The 19,973-nt window shown below is 46.0% G+C and overlaps 1 protein-coding gene across 1 annotated transcript; it reads right to left on the reverse strand.

Annotated features, from left to right (window-relative positions):
* Nucleotides 1–16,383: 16,383 nt before the first annotated feature.
* On the reverse strand, nucleotides 16,384–18,871 carry FBXO48 (F-box protein 48). The gene is made up of 2 exons (XM_073672864.1): nucleotides 18,773–18,871; nucleotides 16,384–16,560 (listed from the first exon to the last, which is right to left on the reverse strand). Exons 1-2 carry the CDS (start codon nucleotides 18,869–18,871, stop codon nucleotides 16,384–16,386), a joined length of 276 nt encoding a protein of 91 aa, XP_073528965.1.
* Nucleotides 18,872–19,973: the final 1,102 nt, after the last annotated feature.

Raw genomic sequence — 19,973 nt, forward strand, 5'->3', positions numbered from 1 at the left:
GAGGAGTTCAGAGGGAAACCCGGCCTATTTGCACACACACGGTCAGGAAGGGAATTGGTCTGTAGTTCAGGAACACTCTGGTGTAGGGTCCCGACTGAATGCTGGACTTACTCGGAGGTTGTCGGACCCCCGTTCCTGGTGACCGCAGGACTCCGCGGGGAGCAGGGAGTCACCTTCCTTTGCCAGCTATGTGAGTAAAGCCTTGGAAGTTCACCCCTATGGCCTCCGGACTGTTATTCCTGCGCCACACCGCACGACGCGGCCTCTGTTCTTCCTCTACTACTACTTCCCCATCCTCCTGTCCCTCTGCCCTGAGGCCTTGCTCCGCCTGTGGGGAGCAGTGAGAACTTTGGCCGCAGTACCACCAGGCCTCAGCGGACTGCAGCGGCGCTGGTGACCCGTCACCAGGCACCACAGGTGGCGTAGTCGTTAATCAGCCACTCAACCCGGACAAGCCCATACCATCTCTTTCTAATGTGACGGCCCTGAGCACGGGTCGGGCCTGGGCCACGGCTGCATCCCACCTCTCCATCACGGGGCCCGACACAGAGTCCCCCAACACCCAGGGTAAAACACGGGCTTTACGAGTAGAGGCGTCACACATACTCCTCCTCACCCTGATGCTCCTTCCTCCCACCATGCCGAGTGTCATCAGACAGCAACTGATCCCAGAGTTGGACACTCTGAAGAGCTGTTCACTGGTCCATTTCCATATTTGGGCCCCTCGCCTGCTCTGCTTGAAGTGGTGGAAGAGGAGATCCCATGTAGCGATGGCCAAATATTTGAAGAGCCACGGCCACAGGAAGGCGACGCTTGCAATTTGTCACAAGAGGTGGACGATGACGAGACACAATTGCCATGAAGTGAGGAGGAAGACCATGGTGCGGAAGTGGAAGAGGAGAAGGTGGTGGATGATCTAGTAACTGACCCAACATGGCAGGAGGACATGCAGAGCAAGGCCAGCAGCACACAGGGGGAGGCAGGCAGAGGCAGGAAGAAGCAGTGTGGTGGCCGCAGATAGAAGGCGGGCAACCGTTCCCCGTAACACCAACACAAGGGACGTTGCCAGTACAACCGTTGCCAGTACGACTCTGCTGATAACCCCAAAAAGGCCATTTGTACCACCTGGCAGGCCAGCATCAGCAGGGGCGACAAAACTACCAGTCTGACCACCACCAGCATGATCAGGAACATGTCAGCAAAGCACCCGACTTTGTGGGGCGAACCCCAGGGTCCACGACCAGTGTCAGCGGGTGTCACCGCTGCTTCTTCCGCTGTTGTGCGTGCAAGGCAATCCCCTGTCCAAACTGCATGCAAAGATGCCCCCTCCTCTCAATCTTCACTTGTTATGGCAGTTTCTCAAGAAACAGCATCAACGTCCACGTCCCACCGCAGCGTTCAATTGTCAATATCCCAGACCTTTGAACGAAAGCGCAAATTTGCAGCGAAAGCTCCACAGGCCACAGTCCTAAATTTGCACATTTCACGACTGCTAGCGTTGGAAATGCTGCCTTTTAGGCTGGTGGAGACGGAATCCTTAAGCAACCTTATGGCGGTGGCCGTCCCTCGGTACTCGGTCCCCAGCCGACACAATTTTGCCCGGTGTGCCATCCCCACACTACACAAGCACGTGTCCCAAAACATCTGCCGTGCCCTCAAAAATGCAGTTACTGGGAGAGTCCACCTGACAACGGACACGTGGACAAGTGCTTGTGGCCTGGGACGGTACATCTCCCTGACGGCACACTGGGTAAACATAGTGGAAGCCGGGACCCAGTCGGACCTTGGGACGGAACACTTCCTCCCCACACCGAGGATTGCGGGCCCTATGCCAGTCAGAGTTGCCCCCACAGTGTACAGCTCTTGCGCATCATCATCCTCCTCCTCCTCATGTTTTGCCTCCATCTCAGATATCACCACATCAGTTACAAGCTGGAAGCACTGCAGTACTGCCTCAGCCAAGCGGCAACAGGCTGTGCTAAACTCATAAGCTTAGGTGATAAACCTCACACTGCTTGTGAGTTGTGGACAGCTGTGAAAGAGCAGGCAGATCTGTGGCTGAGACCGCTGAACCTACATCCAGGCATGGTCGTGTGTGACAATGGCCGTAACCTGGTGGCGGCTCTGAGGCGAGGCGAGATCACACACGTACCATGCCTGACTCATGTGCTTAACCTCGTGGTTCAGCGGTTTCTTAAATCGTACCCCGAGTTGCCAGATCTGCTCGTCAAAGTACGACGCCTGTCATCTCATTTTCGGAAGTCGGCTACAGCTTCCGCCGCCCTTGCTGTGTTGCAGCAGCGTTTGCAGCTTCCGGCACACCGACTGGTGTGTGATGTCCCCACACGTTGGAACTCTACCCTCCACATGTTGCAAAGGATTTGTGAGCAGAAGAGAGCAGTTGTGGAGTACCAGTTGCAACAAGGCCGTCGGTATTCAGTTCACACACCACACATAAGGCCTCAGGAGTGGACATGGATGTCAGACATATGTATCATCGTGACAAACTTTGAGGAGTCCACCAAGATGGTGAGTGGCGATGACGCCATCATTAGCGTCAGCATCCCACTTGTCTGTCTTTTGCAACGCTCTCTGCAGAGAATTAAAGAGGAGGCATTGCAACCAGAGTATGATGAGATGGATCAAGAAGCCGTAGCGGGCGATTACACACAGCCCAGCCTCATCTCATCACAACGGGCATTGGGGGACAATGAGGGAGAGGAGGAGGAGGAGGAGGAAGAACAGGAGCTGGTATCATGCGCTGTAGACGGTAGTACCTGTACAACTGTCATACCGTCGGTTCAGCGTGGGTGGCCTGAGGGCAGGGGGGAGGAGGAGGAGGAGTAGGAGGAGAGCATGGTCAGTCGTCATCTTGGTGAGGACACGGAAGTCTTGCTCGTAACCACTCTGGCACGCATGGCTGACATTATATTACGCTGCCTTAACCGTGACCCTCGCGTTGTCAAAATGTTGGGTGAGAGTCATTACTGGTTGGTGACACTTTTAGACCCACGCTACAAGGAGAACTTTCACTCTCTTATTTCCCTGAGGTGGAGAGGTCAACAAAAATGGGGTAGTACCAGAAGGCCCTTACTGCAGAACTGTTAAAAAAATTCCCATCTGAACACGCTAGCGGCAGAGGTCACAGGTCGTTGCCCAACCAAGGCGTACAGGCGAGAGAGACGCAACTCCAATCCAGCAGAGGCAGGGGAACACTGTCAACGTTCTGGGACAGTTTTCTGAGACCCGCCCAGCTTACAGGCCCTGAGGCGCGGGGTACTCTCACAAGGAGTGGAAAGTTTCAAAAGATGGTGAGGGAGTACCTTGCCGACCGTACCAGCGTCCTCCGTGATTCCTCTGTGCCTTTTTAATTATTGGGTATCCAAGCTGGACACTTGGAATGAACTGGCTCTGTACGCCTTGGAGGTCCTGGCCTGCCCTGCCGCTAGCGTGTTATCGGAGCGTGTTTTTAGTGCCGCTGGGGGAATTATAACTGATAAGCGCACTCGCCTGTCAACTGACAATGCTGACAAGCTGACCCTTATCAAAATGAACAAGGGCTGGATTGGGCCAGACTTCTCATCACCACCAAATGACAGCAGACTAACATAAAGTCAAATCCACTGAGTTATTTCGGAAGGTGTATTCCCATGCACCGCTTCACACCCACACATGGGTATACGCTTCTTCATTTTGGCTGTTTTTTGCTCTTCTCCTTATCCTCAGCCTCCACCAACACTACAGTGCTGGCCAAAAGTATTGGCACCCCTGCAATTCTGTCAGATAATACTCAGTTTCTTCCTGAAAATGATTGCAATCACAAATTCTTTGGTATTATTCTCTTCATTTAATTTGCTTGCAAGGAAAAAACACAAAAGAGAATGAAGCAAAAATCAAATCATTGATCATTTCACACAAAACTCCAAAAAAGGGCCGGACAAAAGTATTGGCACCCTCAGCCTAATACTTGGTTGCACAACCTTTAGCCAAAATAACTGTGAACAACCGCTTCCGGTAACCATCAATGAGTTTCTTACAATGCTCTGCTGGAATTGTAGACCATTCTTCTTTGGCAAACTGCTCCAGGTCCCTGATATTTGAAGGGTGCCTTCTCCAAACTGCCATTTTGAGATCTCTCCACAGTTGTTCTATGGGATTCAGGTCTGGACTCATTGCTGGCCACCTTAGAAGGCTCCAGTGCTTTCTCACAAACCATTTTATAGTGCTTTTGGAAGTGTTTTTGGGTCATTGTCCTGCTGGAAGACTCATGACCTCTGAGGCAGACCCAGCTTTCTCACACTGGGCCCTACATTTTGCTGCAAAATTTGTTGGTAGCCTTCAGACTTCATAATGCCATGCACACGGTCAAGCAGTCCAGTGCCAGAGGCAGCAAAGCAACCCCAAAACATCAGGGAACCTCCGACATGTTTGACTGTAGGGACCGTGTTCTTTTCTTTGAATGCCTCTTTTTTTTTTCTGTACACTCTATGTTGATGCTTTTTCCCAAAAAGATCTACTTTTGTCTCATCTGACCTGAGAACATTCTTCCAAAACGTTTTAGGCTTTCTCAGGTAAGTTTTGGCAAACTCCAGCCTGGCTTTTTTATGTCTCGGAGTAAGAAGTGGGGTCTTCCTGGGTATCCTACCATACAGTCCCTTTTCATTCAGACGCTGACGGATAGTACGGGTTGACACTGTTGTACCCTCGGACTGCAGGGCAGCTTGAACTTGCTTGGATGTTAGTCGAGGTTCTTTATACACCATCCGCATAATCTTGCGTTGAAATCTCTCGTCAATTTTTCTTTCCCGTCCACATCTAGGGAGGTTAGCCACAGTGCTATGGGCTTTAAACTTCTTGATGACACTGCTGTCACGGGTGTGTTGCCACGAAGATCGTCACGAGTACACAGCCTGACTTCTCGCAGCTTTTCATTCAGACTTACAGAGCGGATCGTGGTGTTTGGAGTTGCTGAGATAAGTGTATTTGGAAGTGTTTTTTCCCTTTCCTCGCTTTATCATTTATCTCCTTTCCCGTTGGTGTTCCCTCTGTTGTAGTTGTGTAGAAGTTGTATGCAAGGTGGTTTTGGTTTTTCCCTTGTACTGTCTCGTTCGTCTAAATACTGTGTGTGGGCATATTATTTCTGGTTCCCAATTGTTGTGATCGGGGTCCTTCTCAGGACTAGATTACTGAGGTGCAGGGATCCTCAGGAGGTAGGGGTTACGCTGGCGGCCTTGACCTCTGTACCTTTAACAGTACCTCCAGGTTGAGGGATTAGTCAGGGCCCCAGCTTAGGGTCAGCTTAGGCCCCCTACCTCCAGTATTCTGTGACAGTGTGACAACTGCGCACGGAAGACACAGGAATATTCAGGTCTTTGGAGATGGACTTGTAGCCTTGAGATTGCTCATGCTTCCTCACAATTTGGTTTCTCAAGTCCTCAGACAGTTCTTTGGTCTTCTTTCTTTTCTCCATGCTCAATGTGGTACACACAAGGATACAGGACAGAGGTTGAGTCAACTTTAATCCATGTTAACTGGCTGCAAGTGTGATTTAGTTATTGCCAACACCTGTTAGGTGTCACAGGTAAGTTACAGGTGCTGTTAATTACACGAATTAGAGAAGCATCACATGATTTTTCAAAGGGTGCCAATACTTTTGTCCACCCCCTTTTTTAGGTTTGGTGTGGAATTATATCCAATTTGGCTTTAGGACAATTATTTTTGTGGTTTTTTCATTGAAGACAAATTAAATGAAGAGAATAATACCAAAGAATTTGTGATTGCAATCATTTTCAGGAAGAAACTGAGTATTATCTGACAGAATTGCAGGGGTGCCAATACTTTTGGCCAGCACTGTATACCACCATGGTGACTGTGGTCCGTGTTGCCAGCATTGCAAGTTCCTCCGTCCTAATTTTTGGCAGCTTTTGCTTGGAAGGCATAGGCAAAGACTATGGGAGACACACTCCCCAATAGTGGGAATAATGTTTTTAATATGCTGCACTGCATGGCTCTTGTAAGGGGCATTGCAAGTTCCTCCATCCTAATTTTTGGCAGCTTTTGATTGGAAGGCATAGGCAAAGACTATGGGAGACCCACTCCCCAATAATGGGAATAATGTTTTTAATATGCTGTACTGCATGGCTCTTGTAAGGGGCATTAAAATTGTCTTGTTAAGCTACTGTGACCTCCACGTCTCTTCCAAGGGTCATTGATATTGTCTTTTTATTCCACTGGGACCTCCACGTCTCTTCCAAGGAGCATTAATATTGTCTTTTTATTCCACTGTGACCTCCACGTCTCTTTCAAGGGGCATTAAAACCGTCTTGTTAAACCACTCTGAACTCCACGTCTCTTCCAAGGGGCATTAAAATCATCTTGTTAAGCTACTATGACCTCCACGTCTCTTCCAAGGGTCATTAATATTGTCTTTTTATTCCACTGGGACCTCCACCACTCTTCAAAGGGGCATTGGTATTGTCTTTTTATTCCACTGGGACGTCTTGTTAAGCGTTTTATTCCACTGGGACCTCCACCATTCTTCCAAGGGGCATTGGTAATGTCTTTTTCTTCCACTGCGACCTCCACCACTCTTCCAAGGGGCATTGATATTGTCTTTTTATTGCACTGTAACCTCCACCACTTTTCCAAGGGGCATTGATATTGTCTTTTTATTCCACTGGGACCTCCACGTCTATTCCAAGCGGCATTAAAACCGTCTTATTAAACCACTCTAAACTCCACGTCTCTTCCAAGGGGCATTAAAATCGTCTTGTTAAGCTACTGTGACCTCCACGTCTCTTCCAAGGGTCATTGATATTGTCTTTTTATTCCACTGGGACCTCCACCACTTTTCCAAGGGGCATTAAAACCGTGTTGTTAAACCACTCTGAACTCCACGTCTCTTCCAAGGGGCATTAAAATCGTCTTCTTAAGCTACTGTGACCTCCATGTCTCTTCCAAGGGTCAATGATATTGTCTTTTTATGCCATTGGGACCTCCACCACTCTTCCAAGGGACATTGATATTGTCTTTTTATTCAACTGCGACCTCCACCACTCTTCCAAAGGGCATTGATATTGTCTTTTTATTCCACTGTAACCTCCTCCACTCTTCCAAGGGGCATTGATATTGTCTTTTTATTCCACTGGGACCTCTACCACTCTTCCAAGAGTCATTGATATTGTCTTTTTATTCCACTGGGACCTCCACCACTCTTTTAAGGGGCATTGATATTATCTTTTTATTCCACTGCGACCTCCACGTCTCTTCCAAGGGGCATTGATATTGTCTTTTTATTCCACTGCGACCTCCACCACTCTTCCAAGGGGCATTGATATTGTCTTTTTATTCCACTGCAACCTCCACCACTCTTCCAAGGGGCATTGATATTGTCTTTTTATTCCACTGGGACCTCCACCACTCTTCCAAGGGGCATTGATATTGTCTTTTTATTCCACTGGGACCTCCACGTCTCTTCCAAGGGGCATTAAAACCGTCTTGTTAAGCTACTGTGACCTCCACGTCTCTTCCAAGGGGCATTAAAACCGTCTTGTTAAACCACTCTGAACTCCACGTCTCTTCCAAGGGGCATTAAAATCGTCTTTTTAAGCTACTGTGACCTCCACGTCTCTTCCAAGGGTCATTAAAATCGTGTTGTTAAACCACTCTGAACTGCACGTCTCTTCCAAGGGGCATTAAAATCGTCTGGTTAAGCTACTGTGACCCCCACGTCTCTTCCAAGGGTCATTGGTATTGTCTTTTTATTCCACTGGGACCTCCACGTCTCTTCCAAGGGGCATTAAAACCGTCTTGTTAAGCTACTGTGACCTCCACGTCTCTTCCAAGGGGCATTAAAATCGTCTTGTTAAACCACTCTGAACTCCACGTCTCTTCCAAGGGGCATTAAAATCGTCTTGTTAAGCTACTGTGACCTCCACGTCTCTTCCAAGGGTCATTGGTATTGTCTTTTTATTCCACAGGGACCTCCACGTCTCTTCCAAGGGGCGTTGATATTGTCTTTTTATTCCACTGTGACCTCCACGTCTCTTCCAAGGGGCATAAAAACCGTCTTGTTGAGCTACTGTGACCTCCACGTCTCTTTGAAGGCACATTAAAACCGTCTTGTTAAACCACTCTGAACTCCACTTGTCTTCCAAGGGGCATTAAAATCGTCTTGTTAAGCTACTGTGACCTCCACGTCTCTTCCAAGGAGCATTGATATTGTCTTTTTATTTCACTGCGACCTCCACCACTCTTCCAAGGGGCATTGATATTGTCTTTTTATTCCACTGGGACCTCCACCACTCTTCCAAGGGGCATTGATATTGTCTTTTTTTCCACTGGGACCTCCACGTCTCTTCCAAGGGGCATTAAAACCGTCTCGTTAAACCACTCTGAACTCCACAGCTCTTCCAAGGGGCATTGAAATGTTGTTTTTAATTACCTCTAACCTCCACGACTCTTCCAGCGGGCATTGCATTTCCTCCTAATTTTAGTCAGCTTTTGCTTTTCAATGCATAGGCGAACACTAAGAGAGACCCACTCCCCAGTAATGGGTAGAAGGTTTTTAGTACGCTGTAATCCACGTCTGTTTCAAGGGGCATTGCAGTTCCTCATAATTTTTGGAAAGCCTTCCATTCACTGCTTAGACCAACAGTGTACAGGAGACCCAGTTGCTATAAATGGAAAAAACGGTTTAGTTAAGGCCCTCTGACCTCCATGTCACTTCCAAGGGGCATTGGAGTGCCTCGAAATTTTTGATAGTCATTGCACTCACTGTATGCCCTATAACTGAGTAGCCGAACTGCTCCTTTTGGTACAGAAACATATCCTACAAGACATGTGTGGTTGACTGGCCTGATATTGATGTGAATGGTCCCTGTTCCTCCTGCTCTTTCTCCTTTGCCACCACCTCATCCATCATTCATCACCTGAAGCTTTGTTTTAACGGGAGTCATAGAACTTGGATAGTAGCAGGAAAACATCCAGCAATCCTTGGAGAAGGTTGGATATGCGCCAAAACGCTGACCACCTCAGGCCTAGCCGCTACTACATACATGCGCTTGCATTCCAAGGAACAGAAAGCTAAGGAGATGGATGGCCTCATGATCATGAATAATTTACTTGTTGTGTAGGAGGCCGACCACCGCTGCTGTCTACCTTCTGAACCTTGTGTTGAAGCCTGATTGACCCAGGACCCGCAATCCTCTATGTCTGGAGGACGTGTTGCATCCCAGTGTCCAATTGTGTCCCGGCTTCCACAATATTAACCCTGTGTGAAGGCGTCAGTAAGATGGACCATCCCTGGTCACATTCACTTGTCACTTGTGTTTGTGGTTAGGCTGTCCTTCCCACTAAATGCACTGGGGAGGGCACAGGTAATGTTTTGGTATGCGTGCTTGTTTATAAGGCGCACCGGGACAAATAGGGGTGGCTGGGGTACGTTTATGGACATGCAGCCGCCCCCAGGCGGCTGGGGACCGATTATGGACACCCGCCGCCCCCTGGCGGCTCAGGACCAAGCGTGGACACCCGGCCGCCGGGCGGCTGGGGACTGAGTATGGATACCAGGCCACCGACGCAGCCATGGTTGCCAGATTCTGCCTCCACATGCCTAAAAGGCCCAATTTCAAGTGCAAGCAAGCAGTATGGTATTGCAGCCTAGGGGTGGGTGGGTGGCAGGCTGCATACTTGCGCTTGCATTGCAAGGAATGGGAGAGGTACAATTGAACACTTCCCTGGGACAAGGACTTGAACAGGGACAGTTGCAAGTAGGCAACGACAGGTGCAGGGCAGGAGGCATCTTTGCATGTGCCATGAACAGGGGGATGGCGTGCAAACACTACAGTGGAATAGGCTGTCCTTCCCTCTAAATGCACTGGGGAGGGCACAAGTAATGTTTTGGTATGCGCGCTTGTGTATAAGGCGCAACCGGACAAATAGGGGCGGCTGGGGACCGAGTAGGGACACCCGGATGCCCCCTGGCGGCTGGGAACCGAGTGTGGACAGCCGGCCGCCGGGCAACAGGGGACTGAGTATGGATACCAGGTCGCCGACGCAGCCATGACATGGTGGCTGGCGTCTGCCTCCACAAGCCTAAAAGTCCTCATTTCAAGTGCAAGCAAGCTAGCAGTATGGTATTGCAGCCTGGGGGTGGGTGGGTGGCAGGCTGCACAATTACGCTTGCATTCCTAGAAAACAAAGCAGATGCTAACTTCTATCATCATCATCATGCTCCTCACCTTTGCACTCTCAACTCCCCTGATGGAGAAGCCAGGGCCCACCGGAGGAGTCTGGTTGTCTGGTGGGCTCGTCCAATGCTGCCCTAAAGCAGGCCAGGCTAAGAAAAGTGTGGGGAAGGTTACCGGGACAAATAGTGGCGGCTGGGGACTGAGTATGGAGACCTCGCTTCCCAAGCAGCCATGAGGTAGTGGTCATCTTCGGCCTCCTCCAAACTAAAAGGCCCCATTTCAAGTGCAAGCTAGCAGTATGGTATTGCAGCCTGGGGGTTGGTGGGTGGCAGGCTGCACACTTATGCTTGCATTCCAAGAAAACAAAGCAGATGCTAACTTCTATCATCATCATCATGCTCCTCACCTTGGCACTATCAACTCCCCTGATGGAGAAGCCAGGGCCCACCGGAGGAGTCTCTGGTTGTCTTGTGGGCTCGTCCATTGCTGCCCTAAAGCAGGCCAGGCTAAGAAAAGTGTGGGGAAGGTTCCCGGGACAAATAGTGGCAGCTGGGGACTGAGTATGGAGACCTCGCCGTCGACGCAGCCATGAGGTAGTGGCCAGCTTCGGCCTCCTCCAAACTAAAAGTTCCCATTTCATGTGCAAGCTAGCAGTATAGTATTGCAGCCTGCGGATGGGTGGATGGTTGGCTGCATATTTGTGCTTGCAAAGAATGGGGGCGGTACTATTGAATACTGCCCTGGGACAAGGACTTGCACGGGGATTGTTGCAAGTCTGCATCTTCAGATGCAAGGATCACTTCTGATGGGCACACTTTTAGGCAGTGACCTGGGTGTCAGAGATGCTTCCAGGGGTCTTCCCCATGCTGTTTCCATGTCTTTTCAGCACCGTATGCATGTGTCACACAGCACATGGCCAGATAAGGTTGTAAAATGATAAAATTACATTTCCCGGTGAATGCATTTGTCACGTTTGAAAGCAATACAAAAGTGCAAAAATGCATAAAAAATGCTACTTGTGAACATAGCCCAAGGTGTGGAGGAGTATTTTTGTTTTTGGTTATTTATTTTACCTTATACACAAGTCTTTACCCTGGAAAGGATGTTCCTTAACATATTTCACAGGAAAACAGTTTCAGTTTCGTTTTTGAACGTTTTATTGTGAGCCCGTAAATGTGGGTTAATACCTCTGACCACGTTGTTGACAGCAGTGACCTGGGGGTCAGAAATGCTTCCTGGGGCGATCCCCATGCTGTCCCCATGTCATTTGAGCATTGTCACTATCGTTTTGGGCACTTTTTAGGCTTTCTACAGACTGCCAGGGGGTGCCGCCTCAAAAGTGGTCGGGTCTCACATAGACTAACATTGGGCTCGTTGCTTGGGTCGAGCACCCGAGTATCACGGTGAGCTTGGCCCGAGCTTCGATTACCCGAGCATTTTAGTGCTCGCTCAACAGCAATCACTAGTAGTGATGAGCGAGCATGCTCGCCACTGCTCGGTACTCACCCGAGCATCTCAGTACTCGAGATGCTCGGAGCTCGCCGAGTACTTGCACGATGCTCTGGCGGGAGCTCGGGTCCCCGTCCTGCATGTTTGGCGCTATTTAGAGCACCAATCATGCAGGGATTGTCTGCCACTCACTGTAATATCACAGCCATGGTGGTTGTGGCATTACAGTGATTGCCCAAATCGATGGGAACAGTGCTCACAGTGAAACAAGAAAAGCCGGGGGCAATTCAGCAGCGGCATACACCGGTACCCGACAATTTAGAACAGAAAGAATAGAGCATCACACATAGATTAGATAGATAGAAACATGTCAGTCACATACAGTGCTGGCCAAAAGTATTGGCACCCCTGCAATTCTGTCAGATAATACTCAGTTTCTTCCTGAAAATGATTGTAATCACAAATTCTTTGGTATTATTATCTTCATTTAATTTGTCTTAAATGAAAAAGCACAAAAATAATTGTCCTAAAGCCAAATTGGATATAATTCCACACCATACCTAAAAAAGGGGGTGGACAAAAGTATTGGCACTGTTTGAAAAATCATGTGATGCTTCTCTAATTCGTGTAATTAACAGCACCTGTAACTTACCTGTGGCACCTAACAGGTGTTGGCAATAACTAAATCACACTTGCAGCCAGTTAACATGGATTAAAGTTGACTCAACCTCTGTCCTGTGTCCTTGTGTGTACCACATTGAGCATGGAGAAAAGAAAGAAGACCAAAGAACTGTCTGAGGACTTGAGAAACCAAATTGTGAGGAAGCATGATCAATCTCAAGGCTACAAGTCCATCTCCAAAGACCTGAATGTTCCTGTGTCTTCCGTGAGCAGTATCATCAAGAAGTTTAAAGCCCATGGCACTGTGACTAACCTCCCTAGATGTGGACCGAAAAGAAAAATTGACGAGAGATTTCAACGCAAGATTGTGCAGAAGGTGTATAAAGAACCTCGACTAACATCCAAACAAGTTCAAGCTGCCCTGCAGTCCGAGGGTACAACAGTGTCAACCCGTACTATCCGTCAGCGTCTGAATGAAAAGGGACTGTATGGTAGGATACCCAGGAAGACCCCACTTCTTACTCCGAGACATAAAAAAGCCAGGCTGGAGTTTGCCAAAACTTACCTGAGAAAGCCTAAAACTTTTTGGAAGAATATTCTCAGGTCAGATGAGACAAAAGTAGAGCTTTTTGGGAAAAAGCATCAACATAGAGTGTACAGGAAAAAAAAAGAGGCATTCAAAGAAAAGAACACGGTCCCTACAGTCAAACATGGCGGAGGTTCCCTGATGTTTTGGGGTTGCTTTGCTGCCTCTGGCACTGGACTGCTTGACCGTGTGCATGGCATTATGAAGTCTGAAGACTACCAACAAAATTTGCAGCATAATGTAGGGCCCAGTGTGAGAAAGCTGGGTCTCCCTCAGAGGTCATGGGTCTTCCAGCAGGACAATGACCCAAAACACACTTCCAAAAGCACTATAAAATGGTTTGAGAGAAAGCACTGGAGACTTCTAAGGTGGCCAGCAATGAGTCCAGATCTGAATGTTCTAAATTAAACTCTACTTACCGTCACGCCCATTCCAGCTGAAGCCAACGATCTCCTGCAATAAAAGTAAAATAATAAACCAACCTCATCCTTACCTTTCCATGGTTCCCAGGATGGCTTCAGCTCTGCTACATTGACATGACAGGCTGGATCGCAGCAGAACGCAGCATGGCTGCCATCTCAATGCCGTCCCAGCGTGGGAGAATTCTCCTGCTCAAGCGGTGACGTCATTTGCAGGCACCGCATGCTCAGGAGAATTCTCTCATGCTGTCAGTGATGTGCATGAGGAGAGCTGAGTTCATTGGACATGAACTCGGCTCATCTGGATGCCATCACAGCCAGACACTGAGGAGCTTCTCAATGTCTGCGGCATGGAAAGCTGGAAGGCAGCGTTCTGCTGCGATCCAGCCTGCCATGTCAATGTAGCAGAGCTGAAACCATCCTGGGAACCATGGAAAGGTAAGGATGAGGTTGGTTTAGTATTTTACTTTTATTGCAGGAGATTGTTGGCTTCAGCTGGAATGGGCGTGACGGTAAGTAGAGTTTAATTTAGAACATTAAAGAATTGTGTCTTTATTTCAATTAAAGGACTTTATTCTGGGTGTTTGTGTTTTTTTTTTTAACTTTCACTATGGGGTTAGTAATGGGGGTGTCTTATAGATGCCTCTCCATTACTAACCTGGGCTTGATGTCAGCTGGCATTATAAGCTGACATCAACCCCAACCCTATTACCCCACTGCCACCGCTACAGGACAGTGGGAAGAGCGAGGCTAAGTGCCAGAATTGGCGCATCCTACGGCTGACGGTTGGTGTTTCTAGCCTGGGAGGGGGCCAATATTCATGGCACCCTTCCTGGGCTATTAATATCAGCCCCCAGCTGTCTGCCTAGCCTTTGCTAGCTATTAAAATAGGGGTACCCCACGTCATTTTTTTGAGGGTCCCCCATTTTAATAGCTAGTAAAGGCTAGGTATTCAGCTGGGGGCTGATATTAGTAGCCTGGGAAGCTCCGTGGATATTACCCCCTTCCCAGGCTTCAAACATCTGCCCCAGCCGTCAGCTTAAACTCCGCTAGAGACTAAAATTACGGGGAACCCCACGCCAATTTTTTTTTTAATAAATCCTTTATTTTAACACTAAATAACAAGTACAGTAACCAACACTGTCACTGTACTTATATATGTGACTGACATGTTTCTATCTAATCTATGTGTGATGCTCTATTCTTTCTGTTCTAAATTGTCGAGTACCAGTGTATGCCGCTGATGAATTGCCGGACGGCTTTTTTAAAGAAAATCGGAGGGCACTAGTGTGTTCCAAGTGACCTGCTATGTTTTTCATGCACCCTCCTATATACCCTGCCTGCCTGTCTGCTTATATATTCTGCCTGCCTAACGTTTAATTGAGCACTGTTCCCATCGATTTGGGCAATTTTTCACCTTCTGCAGACCGCCGGGGGGGGGACCGCCAGAAAAATGCTCGAGTTTCCCATAGACATACATTGTGCTCGTTGCTCGGGTGGAGCACCCGAGTATTCCAATGTGCTCGACCCGAGCTTCGAGCACCTGAGCATTTTAGTGCTCGCTCATCACTACTCATGACCCAATATCAACATGGGTTTACGAGGGACCGTTCCTGTCGAACTAATCTGATCAGCTGTTATGAAGAGGTAAGTTCCGGACTGGCCCAAGGAAATGCAGTGGATGTTGTGTATATGGACTTTTCAGAAGCTTTTGATACGGTTCCACACAAAAGGTTGATAAATAAAATGAGAACAATGGGGATAGGGGAAAATATATGTATGTGGGTTAAGAACTGGCTCAGTGATGGGAAACAAAGGGTGGTTATTAATGGAACACACTCAGACTGGGTCACAGTTAACAGTGGGGTACCACAGGGGTCAGTATTGGGCCCCCTTCTTTTTAGCATATTTATTAATGACCTTGTAGGGGGCATACAGAGTAGTATTTCAATATTTGCAGATGACACTAAACTCTGCAGGGTAATCAATACAGAGGTGGACAATTTTATATTACAGGAGGATCTATGTAAACTAGAAGCTTGGGCTGATAAATGGCAAATGAGCTTTAATGGGGATAAATGTAAGGTAATGCACTTCGGCAGAGGAAATAAAATGTATAAATAAATGCTTAATTGTAAAACACTGGGCAAAACTGCCACTGAAAAAGACCTGGGTGTATTGGTGGACGACAAGCTCACGTTTAGTGGCCAGTGTCAATAATGGGATGCATCTTAAGAGGCATAGATGCTCATGAGGAGAACATAATTTTGCCTCTATACAAGTCACTAGTGCGACCACACTTAGAATACTGTGCACAGTTCTGGTCTCCGATGTATAAGAAAGACATAGCTGAATTAGAGCGGGTGCAGAGAAGAGCAACCAAGGACCAAGGTTATTAGAGGACTGGGGGGTCTGCAATACCAAGACAGGTTATTACACTTGGGGTTATTTAGTTTGGATAAATGAAGGCTTAGGGGTGATCTTATTACTATGTACAAGTATATGAGGGGACAGTACAAAGACCTGTCTACTGATCTTTTTACTCTGAGGCTTGAGATGGGGACAAGGGGGCATCTTCTACGTCTGGAGGAAAGAAGGTTTAATCATAATCACAGACGCGGATTCTTTACTGTAAGAGCAGTGAGACTATAGAACTCTCTGCCGCATGATGTTGTAATGAGTGATTCACTACTAATATTTAAGAAGGGACTGGATGCCTTTCTTGACAAGTATAATATTAGAGTTTATATATACTAGATTCATTGATAGGGCGTTGATCCAGGGAACTAATCTGATTGCCGTATGGAGTCGGGAAGGAATTTTTTTCCCCAATGTGGAGCTTGGTGTTTGCCACATGGTTTTTTTTGCCTTCCTCTGGATCAACATGTTAGGTTATGGGTTGAACTAGATGGAATTAGTCTTCCTTCAACCTTAAAAATTATGTTACTATGTTACTTGTTTTTTTCAGTAGGCATTTAATGCAGCAGAAAGAAACCCACCATTTTTAAAATTAACATAATATACTGTACAAGTGTTACAGTTTTATTTTCTAAACCTATAGATAACTTAGATATTAATATTAAATATGATAAATAAAACCCTAAAAGTCAATATATGATCAGGTGCTCCTTTTAGTTTCTCTTGCGAGTTCAGCCTCAAGTATTTCTCCCCAGGATTCGGCTCTCAGTGGACACATGGTTTTTGGAGGCTGTTTTTCGTAGGGATCAGTATTGGTAAATGAACCGTTCATCCATTTCTTCTTGCTTACAGATTTGAAGTTTCTTAGCACAATTTCCTGCAATCATAAGCAAATGATACATTATAATATTTACATCCAAAGTCTGAAATAACATGCAGATCTACAACTAGGAAGAGAATCTGCTACAAATGTAAAATGTAATTAACCTTTGTGCTCATCTATAAGATGAGGCACATAACTTCAGGGCTGCAGTAATTATTTGATATTATTGACATTATGACGTGTATTTTAGATAAAAACATAATGATAAAAAATATGCACATTTCCTATGACAGTTTATCAAATCACAAGATATTGTGGTTTTATTTAAGAACACCTATCTAGAAAATGACAAAAAGCTTTAAGAAAAAGCTACAGTAGTTCCGATCTGGTGTTGTTTTAAGACTCCGGCAGACTCTCATAAATCGGGTGTGCTACCAGCTGGTGAATCTGTCGAAGGCTACACTGGGCGAGAGACCATCACACTGTCTATAAAGTGCGCCAGTATTGTTATCTCTCCCATTGTCTTCTCATTAATGGCTATGTACAGACGGAGCCTTTTTGCTACGTTTTTGGAGCGGAAACTGAGCAGAAATTCCAAATTTTTGAAGACTTTTTCATTTTGGAAGAGGATTTGGAGAGTTTTCATTCAGTTTCTGCTTCAAAACTTTCTCAAAAAAACTGTATGTGTATAGCCAATATTTATTCTTATATCCCTGGCTATTTTTGCAAGGGTTTTTTTCCCTTCAAAAGGGCTTGTTCATAGGTTATAAAGATTTGATTGATGGATATTCATCAAGCACTGACCAGCACCTCCTAACAGAATAAAGCATGTGTGAACAGGTGTAAGCGACTATGACTACATAATCTACATACAAAAGGATGCAGCAGCCTCTGGAAATGCTAAGATTAATGCAGACATTGAATATATGAACTTTAGACTACATTACAGGAATATAGAATATACTTAAAAAAATGAAGATACTTAGCGCACAAATTGGCCAATTCATAAGAAAATACTGACCACACGAAGGTGTACCTTTCTTTGATGGAACCCTAAACCTAATATTTATCACACATCCCTCTCCCAAGCTAAAAGCCTACAAATTTAAAGAGGTTATGCACAACCTTTACATTGATGGCTTATTCGTAGGCTTAGGATAGGTTATCAATGTCTGATCGGCTGGGGTCTGACACCAGGGTCCCCTGCCGATCAGATGTAATTGGTGTTGACGGCGCCGGCCACTTACAAGTACTTACTTGCAGAGCTGGCCATCTAGTTGTAGAGGCAGCTGCAGGGTACTGCACATCCACCTCCTATTGATTTGAATGGGAGACGGATGTGCAGTACCAAGCAACGGGCACTACAAGTAGACGGAGCAGCTCCGCAAGAAAGCACTTCCGGCCGACAGCCAACGCCGCCGTCACCAATCACAGCTGATCGGCTTGGGTGTTGGGTGTCGGACCCCGGCTGATCAGACATTGATTACCTATCCTAAGGATGGGCCATCAATGTAAAAGTTGTGCACAACCTCTTTAAAGGGCAGGATCCAGCACTAATTAAAAACAGCCTTAGGCTGATGGGAAAAGTGCTAAGTTAAATACAGAAGCAGTCACCACTGTTAACAGCATTCTGCAAAAAAAATGGACCAGCACCTCTAAACAGAATAAAGCAAGTACTTAGTTATTGAGCAATGTAGGTACACATCCTCAGAGATACAAATACGGCCACGGCCCCACTATCAGTATTTGGTCAGTATTCGGTCAGTAATTTTTCTCAGGAGTGGAAGCCAAAACCAGGAGTGGGTGATAAATGCAGAATTGGTGACTTGTTTCTATTCTACCTTTTCTCTGATTGTTCCTCACCTGGTTTTGGCTCCCACTCCTGAGAAAAAATACTGACCGAATACTGACCAAATACTGATAGTGGGGCCGTGGCATAAGGCAGCTTTTTACACTCATAGCTTTGGGAAAGCTGAGTGATAACTCCTGTAAGATCTATCATGGTCATCATTTTGTTTTTTGCATTTTTAGCAATTTTACTGGACAATATAAAACAAACAGACTTATGTCTGCTATGAGTTTTTAGGAAAATAAAAAGTAAACTATTGAATTGTTTGGAGATATTATTGACCTGCCAGGTATGCCCTTGTTTCTGATCTTCATCAATTTCTGTTGGACACACAGTTCTCAGTTGCAGACAGAGATGTCTCCATAACCAATCATTGTATTCTAGAAGCTGATTGAAGCGTCTACATGTTTGTTTTACAGTTAATAAATCTTCTAAGTCGAGATATTTTAGTACTTCAAGAATCATCTCTGGAGGTAAAGAGTCAATGTTGTGTTGATGATTATTTAAATTATCCATTCCAGCCAATATGTCAGCAAATTACCTAAAAAGATAAAAAAAGTAATAATTTTGTAATTTTTCCATATATATAGTTTAACTTAAAGGGATGGTCTGGAGGCAAAAGTAAATTTTATTTAAATCCATTCATCAGACAAGAAGTTAAAAACAAAAAAATAGAATAGCAGCTAGATAGAGTAGTAGGGAACGGTAGGGAACTTTTAAAGCAAGTATATTAGAAAATAGCTTAGATTATGGCATCAAATAGATAGGAATGTAGATAATATTTACTTTCGCATTCGGAGCACCCCTTTAATCTCAGTTTGCAGTAAAAAAGAATACATACCTGCTTGTGGTCTTGAGGGATCAGTAATTATAGCTGTCAGTCTTGGCTTATACCTGTAGTGACCTGATTGAGATAAAATTGACTGGGTTCACCAAAACTCAGTTGGCCAATGGCCTTCGAGCCTTATATATAATTACGGGTCAAATGAAAATGAAAAAACTGATAGAACTCAAAGAAAGAGAGGTAAGAGTTACAATCTCTACCATCAGAATTAGTTCACTGTTATCACCTATGCAAAGCATATTCATACTCATTGTACAAGGTCATTCACTAGATACTTTACCTGAAAAATTGCTCTAAATTTAAAAAGAGAAACGGTCGACTGTATTGAAGTGGACTGTACATATTTGTATCTATCAGAAGTGAGATTGCAATGAACCTCAGCGATGAGAAACATACTGGAGCAGAGTGGTCTCGCTGACTTGTCGCCACGCCGGTCTTCTCCACTATGAGATAGACTTGATTGCACACCGATCTGCGTGTCGGTAGTTTGTGTGGTGCTTGCATTTCATTCCTGACGAATTCATTCTTTATTTCTTAACAATGTACACATACAGCTTGGAGGAGTGTGTATTCATTGTGAAAACTTATTGGAAAACTGAGTCCTTACAGAGGTGCCAAAGTGAGTTTCTAAAGAAGTTTGGAGGTTGAAATCCACCATCCAAACTGTGTATTGAAGCCTTCTTTGAGGGACTGTGGCCACCAAAATCGCCTGATTTAATACCGCCAAATTTTTTTCCTTTGGGGCCATTTGAAAGGTTGGGTGTACAGTAACAA

This window comes from Phyllobates terribilis, unplaced genomic scaffold (assembly GCF_046119375.1).
Source record: "Phyllobates terribilis strain yellow unplaced genomic scaffold, ASM4611937v1 Scaffold_3__8_contigs__length_932513732, whole genome shotgun sequence".
NCBI classification, from domain to species: domain Eukaryota; kingdom Metazoa; phylum Chordata; class Amphibia; order Anura; family Dendrobatidae; genus Phyllobates; species Phyllobates terribilis.